This window comes from Hakea prostrata, chromosome 4, assembly GCF_041222555.1.
Source record: "Hakea prostrata isolate BN-2017 chromosome 4, UWA_Hpros_2, whole genome shotgun sequence".
NCBI classification, from domain to species: Eukaryota; Viridiplantae; Streptophyta; class Magnoliopsida; order Proteales; family Proteaceae; genus Hakea; species Hakea prostrata.
This window is the reverse complement of record NC_142603.1, coordinates 42,164,637-42,182,654: the sequence shown is the minus strand read 5'-3', so window position 1 is coordinate 42,182,654 and position 18,018 is coordinate 42,164,637. Positions and strand designations below refer to the sequence as shown.

At 38.5% G+C, this 18,018-nt stretch overlaps 2 protein-coding genes across 2 annotated transcripts; both read left to right on the top strand.

Annotated features, from left to right (window-relative positions):
* Positions 1 to 370: 370 nt before the first annotated feature.
* Positions 371 to 2,816, top strand: LOC149018942 (monooxygenase 1-like). The gene is made up of 4 exons (XM_089154019.1): positions 371 to 508; positions 617 to 763; positions 1,720 to 1,891; positions 1,996 to 2,816. Exons 1-4 carry the CDS (start codon positions 435 to 437, stop codon positions 2,809 to 2,811), a joined length of 1,209 nt encoding a protein of 402 aa, XP_089010145.1. The 5' UTR covers positions 371 to 434; the 3' UTR covers positions 2,812 to 2,816.
* A 10,726-nt stretch (positions 2,817 to 13,542) lies between these two features.
* LOC149018941 (monooxygenase 1-like) lies at positions 13,543 to 15,563 on the top strand. The gene is made up of 6 exons (XM_089153058.1): positions 13,543 to 13,689; positions 13,798 to 13,944; positions 14,059 to 14,109; positions 14,180 to 14,351; positions 14,444 to 14,672; positions 14,851 to 15,563. The coding sequence occupies exons 1-6, from the start codon at positions 13,619 to 13,621 to the stop codon at positions 15,414 to 15,416; spliced, it is 1,236 nt and encodes a 411-aa protein (XP_089009184.1). The 5' UTR covers positions 13,543 to 13,618; the 3' UTR covers positions 15,417 to 15,563.
* Positions 15,564 to 18,018: the final 2,455 nt, after the last annotated feature.

The window sequence follows — 18,018 nt, the reverse complement described above, 5'->3', positions numbered from 1 at the left end:
ACACAAATGTAAGAAGAGGCAATGTCTAAAATCTTCACGGGTATCTTCTGCTCTCTTGCAGACCAATTCAATGCTTTCTCATAGTGTTTTGAAGATCAATCCGGTACTAGGCAACATAATGGAAATTAATCAGATTCAGATTCCCTTATCCAGCCCATTGATCCATTGCGTCGTCCACATTTAAGATTCGATTATCGTTGATTGACCTCACTGGATCAGAGTTTCCAATCTCTGAAAAGCTAAGGAGAATTGAAGGATGTGTTGGAGCACTGGCTTTACTTTTCTTGTCAATCACTGTTTCTTGGTTGGAATACAAGGATATCCTTCACCTGATGGTCCATATCAACCATTACCACATATGTGGACTGAACGTTCACAGAAGGCACTAAATTATTTGATCAAAATTTGGTGTGAGATACAGAGAGTGATCATCAATGGAGGAGGAAAAGTCGATTGTAATCGTCGGTGGAGGAATCTGTGGCCTCGCTACTGCTCTTGCTCTTCACAGGTACCCATTTGATCTGTTTAGTATTAAATATATTAAAGCAAGTATGGAAGAAGGATTGGATGAATTGAAGGAGATATTGATTATTGATTATTAATGATGTATGATAAGGAAGGGGATTAGGAGCACAGTTTTAGAGAAGGCGAAATCACTGAGGACAGAAGGAGGAGGGATTGGTGTCCAGCCAAATGCATGGCGTGCTCTGGATCAACTTGGAGTTGGCCATCACCTTAGGCTCAAAGCTATTCCCATATCTTTGTAAGTTTCTTGCACGTCTCTTCTTCTATTTTTCATGTCTTATTCTTCTTCGATAGTCCATCTATACTTCAATTACTTGACTAAATTGTGAAAGGGAGAAAATTTTGATTCAGCCAAATAATAGTCTTTGTGGGTTTTTATTTGTTCGTGTTGGCGAAGTCTCGTATTGTATTTAAAATTATATGCAACAGCTATTCCCTATTCCCTAAATATAGATAAAGTGCACAAAAATTGGTCTAGACGAACTTAGGTTCCAAAATTCTTCATATAACAAATTTTACACAAAATTCACTAAAACATTGAGAACGATATTCATACGTTCATTCTTGAGGGCAATGATAGCACATATGAAACCCCTAATTGTATTGAATTTTTCATTCCAAAGAGAGTAAGAAGATCGTTTTTCTTTTCTTACATTTGTAGGCATAGAGGCCATGCAGTGGCAGCCTTTTTTTCCATAATTTAATTATAGAAATAGAACAATACACTTTCTCATATCATAATAAATAGGAGTCACATATATTTTGAAGATATTATTCTCTACACCTCATTGATGCAGTGGGTAGATTCCTTTTAATACTGACAGTGTGGATGATTATATGCATATGCTTGTAGGACTCGAGATATTAACATTTCCAGCAGTAAAAAACAAGAAGAATCATTTGCGTGAGTTACTAGTAGATATAATTTTAAAATTCTCTTTTTCTTAATGTTTATAATGGAAGATGGGGTACTTTACTCCAGGCATAGAGATTTATGCTTCCCTCATATACATCCATCATATGTTTAAGAGGAAAGTCTACCTCTGACAATGTAGACCCAAAATAAATCCCCTCCTAAGTATGTGAGGGAAGGATGTGGGGACAGCAAAGTACAAGAATAGAAAATTCCACTGACTTCAGACTTCCTATCTGACAACTGCATACTATCTATATTTTTTCTCCTCTCTTTTGAAGGAATAAGGAGGTTCGATGCCTCAGAAGGAGTGATCTTGTTGAAATCATGGCTGAAAATTTGGCTTCTGGAACCATACGTTTTGGAAGCCAAGTAGTTAAGCTAGAATCTGATCCAATTAATTCTTCAATTACCATCCTTCATCTTCATGATGGAACTATAATAAAGGCCAAGGTAAATTTCCTTATTTCCATCTTGTTTCTTAAGCTGCTTTCTTAAATGTATATATATGCATGTATGAGCAATGAGTATGATGGTTCACACTATTACTTACATAGGTTGTAATAGGGTGTGACGGCGTGAATTCTGTGGTGGGAGGATGGTTAGAGTTGAAACCTGCAAGCCGTTTCAATCTGTGTGCAGTGATGGGTTTCACAAAATACCCAGATGGGCATGGCTTTGGCGGTGAGTTCATTCGAATAAGAGGAGATCATACACTGGCGGGAAGAATACCAATCGACGACAAACTGATTTACTGGTTTGTGACTCAACAAAGAACACCTCAAGATGCAATGCTTTCAAAAGAATCAAAGCTCCTTAGAGATTCAACTATGGAATTAGTCAAGGATTATCCTGCAAAATTCCCAGAAGTAGTGAAGAACTGTGACCTTGAATTGATATCAATTTACAGTTTGAAGCGTCGTGCACCATGGGACTTACTATTGGAGAACTTCAGGAAAGGAACTGTCACAGTAGCTGGAGATGCTATGCATGTCATGGGGCCATTCGTTGGACAAGGTGGTGCTGCAGCACTAGAAGATGCAGTTGTGCTTGGAAGATGTTTTGCACAAGAGATTAACAAAAACCCAGCAGCAGCTGCATGCTTGGACTCAGAGAGAAGTAGCAAGGCTAAGTTGAATTCAAAGAAACAAGCAGAAGATGAGAAGGCAATGTCAAAGAGGATTGAGAAAGCAATTGATCGATACGTTAAAGAGCGGAAGGTGAGAATTTTGAAGTTGTCTACACAGACATACCTCATAGGTACAGTCCTGCAAACCACATCACCAGTGATTCAGTTCCTAACCTCTATCCTTCTTTTCATCATCTTTGTCACTGTTGCAGACCACAGACTTTACGATTGTGGTCGGCTTTAAGACCATCAGCAACAACTAGAAGCTACTTAGAGTTTCTGCCTGTTATGTACTAGCTAGGAATTTCTGCCTGTTACTTAATATGGAAATTTCTTACTCTCTTTATTTATTTTAAACTCGGGGCATTACAAATCTCTTGCGCTTGCCTTAGAAATTAAAATGGGCAGAAAGCATACATGTTAACAAGTGAGGAACTCTTTCGAGAAGGCAAGACACCGGATAATTGGTCGTTTCCACGAAACCTGTTCATGGACACAATAATGTTGCATTGTCAAACAGGGAGCCATATTTCAAGACACAGTAAAAAAATATGGGTGAATACTCTACTTTTCCCTTACAAATAAGCAGGATACTCAAATTTGAAAAGTGAGATTTGAATTTACATAAGTAGAATATAAAACTCAGAGATCAGTCATTGAGGCTGGGGTAGAAAACCTTGGAAGGTATCGGTCCTTCAAATGACTTCCCTTGAAACCTCCTATAGAACATTGATAATAAGATTTTTTACAAGCAATAATTTAGCTGATATCCACACAATAAGAAAGAAAATATATGACACCTTAAAAAAGGTTCAGTCTAGGTTTAAAATTATAAAATGATAAATTTTATGAAATGAATATCTTAGTTTTGCTTAATGTGCATGTCATCTGTGTTAAGGATATAGCAGTAAAATCACCTAAGGGTACGTTTGTAAAACCACATACAGGGTAATGGGGTAGTGATGTTATATATATGGTATTTGTCTTTCATAAATCAACGATCAATAAAATCATTCGATATTTTACATGGTATCAGGGCTGATGTAAAATATCGAATGATTTTATTGATCGTTGATTTATGAAAGACAAATATCATATATATAACATCACTACCCCATTACCCTGTATGTGGTTTTACAAATGTACTCTTAGGTGATTTTACTTCTATATCCTTAACATCCCCCCTCAAACTAGACCGAGGTACAAGGCCTAGTTTGATACACAAAGCCTCATGATCACAATGAGGTAAGGGCTTGGTGAACAGATCAGCGAGCTGGTGCGAAGAAGAGACAAAACGAGTGATTAAAAGTCCAAGGGCCACTTTCTCTCGTACAAAATGATAATCCAACTCAATGTGCTTCGTTCGAGCATGAAAGACAGGATTCACTAACATATGTAAGGCGCTGAGATTATCACAAAACAAAATGGTAGGAGCAGGCTGAGGGATACCAATATCCCATAGTAAAAAACAAAGCTAAGTCAATTCGGCAGTAGTAGAGGCCATGGCTCAATATTCGGCCTCAGTGCTAGAGCATGAAACAGTAGGCTGTTTCTTGACAATCCATGAGATGCAATTGGAGCCCAATAAAGTACATAAACCAATAGTAGATCGACGGGAGATGGGACAGCCAGCCCAATCTGCATCTGAATATCTATATAATTGAAAGCTGCTTTCCTTATGTATTCGTAGCCCATAATCAAGGGTACCCTTAACATAGCGCAAAATTCTTTTGACAATAGCAAAATCAGCAACCGTTGGGGCATGCATGGCTTGACATACCATATTAACATCATAAGATAAATCCGAACGTGTTATAGTCAAATATTGTAGACCACCCACAATACTTCGAAACAGTGTAACATCAGAAAAAGAGGTAGAATCAACAATAGTAGAAGCCCGATTTACCATTGGGGTTGACATTGGCTTGATCTCATCCATATGAGCTCGACGAAGAATATCCATAGCATACTTCTTTTGAGACAAGAACAATCCAGAAGGAATTTGAGAAACCTCAATCCCTAAAAAATAATGTAACTCCCCTAAATCCTTCATTGCAAAAGGGGTGGGTAAAGTTGAAATGAAGCTCATCATAAAAGCACTATCGTTGCCCGTTAAGACAATATCATCAACATAGAGAAGAAGCAACAACACACGTCCATTAGCCCGATAGATAAAAAAAAGAGCTATCATATGTACTACAAGCAAACCCAAAGTCCAATAAAAAAGTACTGAACCGATCAAACCAAGCTCTGGGTGCTTGTCATAGGCCATATAAAGAGCGATGTAATTGGCATACATCAGTAAGACGTGTTGCATCAATAAATCCTGGTGGTTGTGTCATGTACATAGGTATAGTCAAATACCCATGTTAAAAAGCATTTTTGACATCAAGTTGTCGTAAAGGCCACTTCGACATTGTTGCAATACCAAGAACCAGCCGTATGGACCCAGGTTTAATAACTGGGCTAAAAGTCTCAAAGAAATTCACACCTTCTTGTTGGGTAAATCCACGAGCGACCAACCTTGCTTTAAGTCATTCTAGAGAACCATCAGCTTTTAGTTTGGTTTTGAAAAATCCACTTACAACTTACAATATTCATATCTAGAGTCCGTGGAACAAGAGACCAAGTATTATTATGAGCAAAGGGCATCCATTTCTTCTTGCATAGCAGCACGCCAACCTGGATCTTTTAAAGCAGCTTTCACACCACAAGGCTCAAGAGGTAATTGAGATACACTCAAAACATAGCGTGGGTTAGGTTTTCAAATTCCATTTTGAGCCCGTGTAACAATAGAATGCAGATTGGATGAATCACCCAATGCAGTAGAGTGAGCTGATCCTAAACCAACATGATCACTACCCATAGATACTCTGGACGCAACTAGATTATCATTAGGTAAAACAATTGTTGTTAATAATGGGCTGGAATGAAGTGTACCCAATGTAAATTTAGAACCATTAACTAATGGGCCAGAGGAAACACCATTGTGAACAATGTCCTGAGAACGTGTCCGTGGGCTAACATCCAAATCATCGCTAGTAGGAGAAGAATTAAAATCCGAAAACCATTCTAAGTAACGTCCAGTCCATTACTTAACAAACCATTAGAAAGATTACCAACTGTAGACATATTACCAACTACATCATTATTTTCAGTTTGGAAGGTTTTTAAGGCAGGCTGAACACCACCAGCTGCAACACTCAAATCTATATTAGCAGAAGTTTGAACTATACCAGAAGAAACATCCATTTCCAAGGCATGCTGAACACCACTAGTTGCAACACCCGAATCTATACTAGCAGAAGGTTGAACTGTACCAGAAGAAACATCCGCTGTAAACCATGGTTGAAGAACACAACCTTGCTTATCCAGATGTGATAATCTTGAAGACACATTCTGAGATTCATTATATGAAACCCACCCTTCAAAAGTACACACATCCAGCTTGTCCAAATCACCATTAAGAGAAAACATGTCAACAAGCTCTGCTGCATCTTTAAAAGGAAATTGATGTTCATCAAATACAACACTTCTTGAGATGTAAACTCGACCAGCAGCTAGACTTGTGAAAACACCTATAACCCTTGTGTCTATCACTGTATCCCATGAACACACAAGGCAAAGATTTGGGAGCAAATTTATGTGTTGCATAGGGTCTTAAATAAGGGAAACAAGCACTCCCAAATACCCGAAAAACAGAATATGTAGGATCTTGACCAAACAGTAATTTAAGAGGAGTTTGCATGTCAAGAACAGAAGATAGAAGTCTATTTATCGAAAATACTGCAGTTAAGAAGATTCCACCCAGAAACGAAGAGGAACTGAAGCATGATAAATAGAAGAAGGGAGTGCTTGTTTCTGAACCAGATTTCTTGCTGGATTGTATTAGATCAGTTTTGAAATCAAAAAATTTCTGTGAGTTATAGCCAAAGGTTCGACTAGGTTAGTGTAGGGTTTCCAAGGAGGGAAACCCCGCAGCAGCTTTGTGTGTCCATCTTCTTCATTAATTCTTCTCCAACAGCAGCAGCAGCAACCCTTCTTCACATACTCCCTGAAGAACAGAAAGTGACCTAGTTCCAGCCCCCAACGCAGCCCTAAGCCTTCCCCCAACACTCTTCTTTTCCAAACCCTGCAGTAATTTTCTGGATTCTCTGATGCTGTAATTCCAGAAGACATCAACCACTCCCCTCTTGAGACCTAAATCTCTATCAGAACAGCCTCCCAAAACACTCCCATACCCTAAAGTTGTCGACAGCGGCCCCTCCCCATACCTCGAAACGTTAGAACTGCATCCCCAACCTTGCCCAACCATAACCCTGACCCTATCCTGGAAAATCTGAATAATAGAAAATTTATGAAAATTCGGAACTGAAAGAAAATAAAATCAATTAGAAAACCCTAGACAGAATTTCTCTTTTACTGACCATCAATCCTACCAATCTAACACCCTAAACCCTAGTCGGAAGGCTAAAACCTTAGATTCCCTTTGCCCACGAGCCTCAAAAACCCTAGGAAAGTGCTGCTAATCATCTATAGCAGTAAGATCAGTCTTTCCCCTTCTTGGTTTACATCACTTGGACTTAACTTTAGACCATTTAATACTCAACGGATACCGACACCATCTATATGACTTGGTGTCATTCTGCAACAATACTGATAATCTCTAAATATCCCAAGCCATATATATCATGACTACTGCATTGTTTCTGTTGCTCTACCCAATCAAAAGGAAAAAAATATAGGAAGAGGATTGAAACTATAATCGGAAATTGAGTTTAGGATCTGAACCATTCATATGATATAACTGTTACACCTTGGAGAAGGATCCCATACCTTCATGAAAGATGGAAAGTTGTTCTTGCCTATATCTCTGTGTATATGGGCAGTTGATCCCGGCTCAAAAGACAGCAAGAACAACAAATTATGAGTAGAAGTGTATCCATACATATTGGTGAGGTAAGTCAGATTCGTAAGCTCGTCTAGGAGTGTCCCCACTACTTCCAATGCTTATCCTTTCCTGCAAAACAGAAAATGTACTTACTCAAATTTTAATAAATGGAGGACTTTGCCTACGGGGAACACAAAAACATTAACCATATATTGGAATTCGAAGGGACTAGTTTGGTATGAAGATTCAAAGCAACTTGGGCTTATCACTCAAATGGTCAAATCCAAACAAAATCATACCGTTGCTCTAGCAAAATTTAAAAAGGAAAGTGATGAAACCCTACTAATATTCCCAAAATCCATACAAGATGCAAGAATTTAACAAGATAACACTGGTTTCTATGGTGCCAGTCACCCCCCCCACACACCTCAGGGTGTTCCCTCAGCCTACGGCTGCCCACAAGACTCTCCAAACATTCGATGCCCTCTCCCTCTCTTCTACATCTATTTATTACCTCAACTAACCCTAACTAACCCTCATTCCACATGGCCTCATCCCTAGGGTCCTAACACTAGCTACCGACCCCTCGAAAATCACCTTGTCCCCAAGGTGATGGAATTATTGAAGTTTAGTCGTATGATGGTACCGCATAACCGTAGTAATTCAATATCGTCCTCCCAGGCTGAATAACACACCCACTGCTCAAAATCAGACTTGGAGCGAAACAATTGGTTTGGAATTTTTTTTCCGCTAGCAACGAAATTAATCTCCATCGCGATGCTGCAACTCCATTGACGACACCTGCTGTCCGTCGCGATTTCGCGAGGTTGAAGATGATGGCTCCCAGTATTCTGATTCGGTTGGACCGCTCCTGTGGTATTTGTTTGAGTCGGATTGGACTTGGGTTGGGGGCTTGGTTTGTTTGAGTAATATGGGCCCAAAATAATAATGAGAAAAGGTGGGGTTTGGATTAATGAAATGAGCCAAGCCCATGAGTGATGGTTAAAACGGGTGGGGTCAAAATACTTAAAACCATGGGTTAAAAGAAATGGGCTGGGTAATGGTTTAATGGAAGGGTTGGGTTTTGGGTCATGAAACCGTAATGGGCCCAAATTAATTCTTTTGAATAGGCTAGGTCTAAACACTTAAAAGTGTGGATGAAGGAATATAGGTTGGATATTGGGCTAATGGAATAAAATGGGCTGGGGTTTAAAGAAATAGGTTGGGCCCCAAGAAGGTTTCTTTGGGAATCAAGCGGCCCAATCTTTAAACTTGGTTCATTTGGGCCCTAAGTGTGTGAATGGGCGAACTTGAGTTGGGCCAAAGTTATAGCTCTTAATGAATGAACCAAACCCACGAACCAATTTGAGATGAACCGAACCAATTCGAAAAACCCTAACTCTCCATCGTCTTCTTCTTCCTTTCCTGCGAACATAAACTTCAGCCGCTGTCCGGAGTTTTCCTCCGATTGCCTCTGGTCTCCCTCGAATCTCTTTCTTCTTGCAGGCTTTGGATATGGCGGCCAGATTTCTCGTTGTTGCATCTTTAATCCGGTAGGCATCGGTACCTGAAACTCTCATTTGCTTCTTCTCTCTTCTCCCAGTTTGGCATGGAACCACCGTAGTAATCGACCGGGGAAGCGATGTCACTCGGCGTTTTTTCCATCGGTTTTGCTTGGTCTCCTAGTTCCACCACTCCATTAGCATCCCTAAGTTCTTCCTGGTTGCTCTCCAAAATCGAGTTCACGTCAGCCGCTTGGCTCGTAACGAAATCAATTTGCAAGGCTTCTCTGAAACCCTTCCAATCAAGCACCAGCCAATTTCTCCAGTAAACCCACTCTAACGCTTCTCCATCCAAATGCTCGAGAGCTATTCCGAGCCAATATTCACACTCAATTTGGTGTTGCCGGAAAAATTGCTCGACTTCTATTAACCACTCATGCGCCTTTCCATCACTAGAAAACAGTGACAAAGCCATTTCACCTCCCAAGATCGTTACAGCTCTGATGCCAATTGATGAAACCCTACTAATACTTCCCAATATCCATACAAGATGCAAGAATTTAACAAAATAACACTGGTTTCTATGGTTCCAGTCACCCCCCCACACACCTCAAGGTGTTCCCTCAACCTACGGCTGCCACAAGACTCTCCAAACATTTGATGCCCTCTCCCTCTCTTCTACCTCTATTTATTACCTCAACTAACCCTAACTAACCCTCATTCCACATGGCCTCATGGCAAAGACATTCACACCTGTTTTACCGATCACCTCTACCATGCTTTAGTTGGGGCTGGGATTCAAACTTTTAGGGATGATGAAAAACTAACCAAGGGAGAAGAGATTGCTCTTAATCTACAAGATGCTATCTAGCAATCAAAAATCTCCATCTCCATTCTCTCAATGAACTATGGATCTAGCAAATGGTGCCTCAATGAGCTTAAGGTGATCTCTGAATGCAAAAGAACAAGGAACCAAATTGTATTGCCGATTTTCTACAAAATTGAACCTAGGGGTATCCGAAACCAAACCGGGGAATATGCAAAGGCCTTTGATGAGGAGAACCTAAAGCACTTTGACAAGGCAACAATACAAAAGTGGCGAGAGGTTCTAAAAGAGACAAGGAAACTTGGACGGGTGGCATTTCAAGGAGGGCTTGTAAGTGCTACACTTTCATTTTATTTTACATTGTAATGTTGTGTACATTCCTCCACTATAAATACCTAGTTCCTTTAGATTAAGAAAGGTAAGGGTTGGATCAATGAAGAATAACTGGAGATTAGGGGTACCCAAGAAAAGTGTGTCAGCTTAAGAGCTAAAAATATTGTTTATTATTTTTTTTACCCTATTTGCTCTTTGTGAAAGATTTTGATGATGAAGAAACAATACCAAAATAAAGGCACATAATAAACACATAATATACATTTGTTCACATAATTTGCTTGTATATGTCTTTTATATTGAACATCTCTTTTTGTTCTTTTTTAATGTACGTTATTCATCACACTTTGTATTTGCCATTTTCTTGTTTGAAAAATAAGGCGTGAAGTGGAGTTAGTAAAAGAAATCTTAAAAATAGTTTATAGTACATTGGATAGGAGGCTCTTGCATGTTTCTACCAAGCTAGTTGGAATTGAATCTCATATAAAAGAAATGGTGGAATTATTATATATTAAATGTGAGGCCATAAAAATTGTTGGGATCCATGGATTTGGTGGTATTGGGAACACAACAATTGCAAGGGTAATTTGCAACACAATCTTTAATGAATTTGAAGAACATGCATTTATTGAAAATGTTCAAAAGGATGCTAAAAAATTTGGGGTCCAACATCTACAAAACAAACTTCTCACTACTATCTTGAAAAGCAGAATTCCAAATATTATTGATGTAGATACTGGAATAAAAGTGATCGAAAAAAGATTATACACAAAGAAAGTTCTTTTCGCTCTTGAAGATGTGGATCGAGATATTCAACCACAGGCTTTAATTGGAGATGGGGAATTATTTGGTTTAGTATGCAAGATCATTATCACCAGCAAGGATAAGGATATTTTAACTTCTCAAAAAGATAGGATTTATGAGCCTCGTGTAATGAATTTTGACCACTCTCTTGAGCTCTTTAGCAATTACACCTTCAAGAGGAATCAACCTCAAGAAGAGTATTTATATCTCTCAAAAGCAATGGAAAAAATTACTGGAGGACTTCGCTTAGCTCTTGAAGTTATAAGTTCATCTTTATTCTCAAGAAAAAAAAAAAAAAAAAAAAAAAAAAAAGACTAGTATGGGAAAGTATGTTAAAGAAATTACAAAAGATTCCCAATGATGATGTTGTGGATGGCTTAAAAATAAGTTGTGATGGACTAGGAGAAACAGACCAACAAGTGTTTCTTGATATTGGTTGGAAAAAATATAGTGTGTCATATATTGGAAGACCTGTGACTTTTACCCTCAAGCAAGACTTAAAGTTCTTTGTGCCAAGTCTTTGGTTACAATTGATGAAGATGGTAAGTTAAGGATGTACGAAGTGCTTTGGAATCTTAGAAGGTATATTGTTTGACGAGAGAGTTTAAAACCAAGGGAACGTAGTCTAATATGGTCTAAGGAGGAAGTCTTGGATGTGCTTATGAAACAAAAGTTATATATTTAGTGCATCTATTGTTATTTCTCATGTCAAGTTTGTGTATTAGTTATTTGTAGGGGGGGGGGGGGTTCCTTTCACTTGTTATTCAGTCACTTGACAATATATCATTTCTTTTGTAGGGAACAAATAAGTGCATAGGACTCTCTATTAACCTCAAGCACCTTAGTATTGACTTCAAAAGTAGATTAAATAGTGGGTGTTTGACGGGTGAAGGTTTTGACGCAATGATTGAATTAAGATTTCTCCAACTTGATCATGCACAAATCTTGGGTAAATTGCAACAATTCCTTTTCATTAGAGGCCCACCACATAAATCTAGAAATTGCCCTTTCTAGGCAATGTATAATTGACATAGGGAAAGCAAAGCATTGCATCCAGTAACTGATCATTCCATAAACAACAGATTTAAATAAAGTCAATCTTCCTGTATATGATAACACCTTCACTTTCCATGATGAGAGTCATCCCTCTACCTTTGATATCTAAGATGCAAAGTTAGAAGGGGGGCGACGTTTGGTAGTAATAGAAAATCCCAAAGTGTTGCTGAAGATATCCTGAATATGACATGACATAGGGTGTTACATATAAGGAGAGCTGGCTTATTCTTGTTGACACATAGTCCTAACTTTTTAGAAAATTCAAGTAGTGTTCAAAGATTTTGCATTCCAGGGTGTTGCCTTCCCAAAAATAAATAAGTCGTCAGCAAAACATATGGAGGAGATGCTAGGTTTGGTACAAAATTGATGGAGTTGAAATGCACCAGTTGAAGCAACTTCCATAATGTTGTCCATGAGAACTTGTAAAACTAGATTAAAGAGAATTGGGGAGTGGGGCAGCCCTGACGAAAACCCTCGTTCACTGAAAACCTAGGTGACCGAGCACCATTCAAGAATATAACATATTGAGGATTCACCACTAGTTGTTTGATCTAGTTGATGAATAGAGCTGGAAACTTCATTTGATCCAGTAGAGTGAAATAAAAAGGTCCATTTGAAAACAAAGAATAGAATAGTCAATGAAAATATTTCTAATTATGCGTGCAAAGTCTTTATCAGTTGCAAAAATCTTTGGTTAACTCCACTTTTTTTTTGTGGGCTGGGGTGGGGGGTAAGAAGTTAATTCTCCATCCTTATTTCTGGTTAACCTTGCTTTCTCATAGAATAGTCAAGAAAATGATTTTTAGCTAGGTGTGCAAAGTCCTTACTTTTTTCATAGAATAATCAACAAAAAGATTTCTAGCTATGTGTGTAAAGTCTTTATCAGTTGCCAAATTTTGTTTATTAATTCCACCCTCGTTTCTTGTTAACCGTTCTTTATTTGCCTCTATGATAATTTCTCTAGTATGCTTAATAAGAATGACAAATTAAATATAGAGTCCTTATATTTGTAATCAATTACATTTACTATCTTTAAAAAAAAATCAATTACAATTATTCCCTAATTATTATTATCATCATTCCACTTAATTAATTAAATAGATATTTGTAATTGATTTCTTTTAGAGATAGTAGATATTACTTATTGTAAATATGGGGAGTATATATATGTAATTTGCCTTAATAAAAACAATCTCTAAAAATTACCTAACTTATTCCATAGCCGGTAGTTCATGTCGATACTTAAAAGCTTGACATGAATGATTAGAAGATTCATAGTTATGATGCAAGGAATGACGTGTAGTTTTTACCTCCACTTGCTAACTTAGATTTAATTACCTCAGCAGACATGGGAGACTTAAGTCAATTGGTCTATGTTTGACACACACAAATCCACTTTGGTTTTCCTTGGGTTTTCTTCTCAATCACGATTTCTTGACTTGGAATACAAGGATATCCTTCACCCTGATGGTTCTTACTCCTTATCAACGATTACCACATACGTGGACTGAGAACGTTCACAGAAACCACTAAATTATTGTTTTCTGTCTTGCCTTTAAGTGTGAATAAATAAGACGACTGCAAGTCTGCAACCTCATTGACCAAAATTTAGTGTGTGAGATACAGAGAGTGATCATAAATGGAGGAAAAGTCGATTGTAATCGTCGGTGGAGGAATCTGTGGCCTCGCTACTGCTCTTGCTCTTCACAGGTACCCATTTGATCTGTCTAGTATTAACTATATTAAATCAAGTATGGAAGAAGGATTAGATGAATTGAAGGAGATATTGATTATTGATTATTAATGATGTATGATAAGGAAGGGGATTAGGAGCACAGTTTTAGAGAAGGCGAAATCACTGAGGACGGAAGGAGTAGGAATTGGTGTCCAGCCAAATGCATGGCGTGCTCTGGATCAGCTTGGAGTTGGCCATCACCTTAGGCTCAGAGCTATTCCCTTATCTCGGTAACTTCTTTGAATATTTAACGGAGTCTACATTAACACTCTCTCATTTTTAGCATGTAATCTACGTGGGTTCCAAAACCTTCCACTGATTGCATATCTACATGCGCTTTATAGGGCTCGAGATATAGTCGTTCCTGAGGGTTCACAACAAGAGCAATCATTCAAGTAAGTTCCTTAAGCTCTCTATTTAATTATGTTGATTAAGTAATTAAAATTTTCCTTTTTCCTACTAAAGAAATGCAGAGCATAGATGCCTCAAGAGGAGTGATCTAATTGAAATCATGGCTGAGAGTTTGCCATCCAAGACAATACGGTTTGGATGCCAAATAGTGAAAATGGAATCTGATCCTATTAATTCTTCCCGTTCCATCCTCCATCAGCAGGATGGAACTATCATTAGCGCCAAGGTAGAATTTCATCTTCTTCTTTTTTTGGCAGCTTATATATATGTGTACTCATGCATTGATTTATATATACTGAATCACATTCATTTATGCAGGTTGTAATTGGTTGTGACGGTGTAAATTCAGTGGTGGGAAAATGGTTGGAGTTGAAACCTACAAAGCGCTTTGATGTGTGTGGGGTAGTAGGTTTCACAAATTACCCAAATGGCCATGGCTTCGGTGATGAATTTGTTCGAATAAGGGGAAACCATACACTCTCCGGAAGACTACCGATTGATGATAAGCTTATTCACTGGTTTGTGGCTCGACCACGGACTCCTCAAGGTACAACACTATAACTACTCTGATTAAATGTCACTGGGGAGGATCTAAACTCCGTAATTTGAGCAACTTCCCTTAATTACTTTTGTGTAACATCATTATATCTCTTATAGTAGAAGATATAAATTCTTTTGATTCCTCGATGGTGATTGATTTGATGCAATGACGGATTTTTGAATAGATTCGATGTTGGCCCAAGAACCAAAGCTTCTCCGGGATTCAACTTTGGAATTAATAAAGGACCACCCTGAAAGATTCCCTGAGGTAATAAAGAAGTGTGAACTTGAGTCAGTAACTTTCTATAGTTTGAGGCATCGAGCACCATGGGACATAGTGGTAGAAAGTTTTAGGAAAGGAAATGTCACAATGGCTGGAGATGCAATGCATGCGATGGGACCATTTGTTGGACAAGGTGGTGCTGCAGCACTAGAAGATGCAGTTGTGCTTGGGAGATGCTTTGCACAAGAGATTTCCAAAAACCCAGTAGCAGCAGTTGGCTTGGACTCAGAGACTAGCACGAACAATGAAGAAGAAGAGAAGGCAATGTCAAAAACGATTGAGAAAGCAATTGATCGATATGTTAAAGAGCGAAAGATGAGAATTTTGAGGCTAGCTACACAGACTTATCTCATTGGTACACTATTGCAGACCACATCACCAGTCACTAAGTTCCTAAGTTTAATTCTTCTTTTCATCTTCTCTGTCACTACTGCAGACCACACTCTTTATGATTGTGGTCGGCTTTAAGATCATCAATGGCTAACTTAGAAGTTTTGGCCTTTTTGTACTAGTCCCAGTAATGATTAATATGTTTTCTTTGTATTTTACAAATGCAATTGTCATTTTTATTCTTCTTTTTAATCAAAATTGCGTTACAAATTGCTTCTTTGACTTACCAAGAGTTTCCATTGGGGGATGCAACTCACATGACACTGCAAGGGTCAATAGAAGCATACAAGGTTTAAACTGTCGGTATTGAAATCTAATCGGTCTGTTCATTTTAAGAGACATAACGTCTTGTATCAAGTTTTGCATTGTAGTGGCCGATATGTTTTTGTGCAGACCAATATGTGCCCTTTTAAGAAAAGAAAGAGATGTATCAATATGTGATGTATCGGTTATATTCAATATGGATATGTATCAGCTAGTATCATATTGTATCTTGGGGGATATTTAAACCTTGGAACCATGCAAAGAGTTTCCTAAAAACTCTTTTTTTTTTTGGGGGGGGGGTGTTAACTAGTACTCTATCTAGAGGCTTTCTAGGGATACCCTCCCTATTTAAAATCACCAACTCGATCCAATGTTAGAGGATCATGAATGGCTAAGATAGAAGTTCTTGGCCTTTTTCTACTAGTCCTAATAATGAATAATATGTTTTCTTTCTACCTTACAAATAAAATTGTTATTGTTAATCTTGTTTTTTAATCAAAATTGTGTCTCAAATAGCTCCTTTGATTTGCCAATAGTTTCCATTAGTGGATGCAACTCACATGACACTGCAAGGGTCAATAGAAGCGCACAATGTTTAAAGTATTGGTATGAAGTATAATATTGTTCAAGTCATTTTAAGAGAAATATTGTCTCATATCAAGTATTGTATTGTATTGACCGATAAATTTTTGGGAAGACCAATACGTGCCCTTTTAAGAAAAGAAGAGACGCATCAATAAGTGATGTATCGGTTATATCCAATATGGATATGTTAGGGGTGCAAGTTTTGCCCTATCGGCCTTGACCCGCCCTGAGCCCAAATAGGGCTTGGGCTCAAGATTTTCGCCCTAAGGGTGGATCAAGGGCGGGCCTGCTATTACTCTTTGGCCTGCAAGGCCCATTTCAATTTGTCCTTGATTTTTTGCCCCAACCCTGACCATGATTTGGCCCTAATTTTGGCTTAAATCATCACCCTAATTTTTCCCCTGATCCTGACCCTGATTTTGGCCCCAATCTTCACGCTAATTTTGTCCTTAATCTTGACCCTAATCCTATCCTTGATTTTTACCCTGATCTTCTTATTAACCATGATATAAGCCTTGGGTCATTTTGATCATATTAGACTATGAGTTCACTTTTTATATTATTTTTTAGGGTAATTTTTATTTGGACCCTTGAGGTTCAACCTAAGTAATTTTTAGTTCCCCTAAATATTGACATCTTTCATTTGCCTCCAATGTGATACTTCAACAAAACATTGGTTTATGTTTTGAGGCTCTTGGTTCTTAGTTGAATGCTAGTTAGGTCCATCTCAGTTCTAGAGTCCCCCCCCCCCCTCTTCTTCCACTCCATTTGTGTATTTCTATTATGGTTGTTGTGATTGAATGTTGTTGTTTTACATCAACTCATAATTTTATTGGAAATTATTTCGTTTCAAATGTTGATGCTAAATGTCTTCTTTCTTCCAGAATGTTTTGGATAGAATCGAGGGGAAAAGCTATTAATGGCTTTTAGTTAGCATTTCCCATAGATGGCACCAAATGCTGCTCCAAAATCTGACTTGTGACCAAAATGGTTCGTTCCAAGATCAAACTTGGTTCTTGGTTCCTAGAAAGACAAAGAAAGTGAGAGTGGGCCGCCTCTGGGGACGGGAAACCACCTCCAATGATTGAGTCAGATCCTATTGAACATAAATCCTCACAAGAAGAAGTAAATACTCCCAGAAGATGAAGAGAATGTCTTCTTGGGTGGTTGGCCGGAGAGTTATCAACCAGCTTTAATGTTCTTCAAGAACTTACCCCTTTTGGTATTGAGTGTTAGTATATTTATTCTCTTCATACCTCTGTGATCATGAAGGTGTTGCTTAGCCATCAGATTCATGGATCCCAAAAGGAGGGTGGCAATCATTTGGGGAACATGGCTTGATCAGCAAGCTAAACCCCAATCTTCCCCAGGAAGCTTTTGCAACTGTACATAATCCCACCGAATAAGGTGATCAGATTATTTCTAACGTTGATGTGATAGCAAGTCCAATCTTCGGCAGACAAAACGGTAGGATGTGGTGCTTGAGTAAGCTGTGGGCGAATGAGAAGCTTCTTGGCTGTCGATGAGCATTTAATGAATTTCAGTGCATTCAATGCTGAAATTCATGCATCGATTGACTTTTGAGAGATATGCGCAGAGTCCTCTGGCAACATTATTTTATTTGAGAAGTGGCTTGTCATGTGCCTACAGAGAGGTGAGCCGAGAAGCTTCTCGAGACATCTAGCTGTCACTAGGAGGCGCTCTTTTCAGCAATCCCTTTCTATTGAGAAGTGCCTCACTGAGGCCAACGAAATGCCTTATGAGGCCAACGAACCAGGTCTTAATGAACCAGGACCAGACCAAAGCATCAGTTTGATTGGTTATCCTGGAC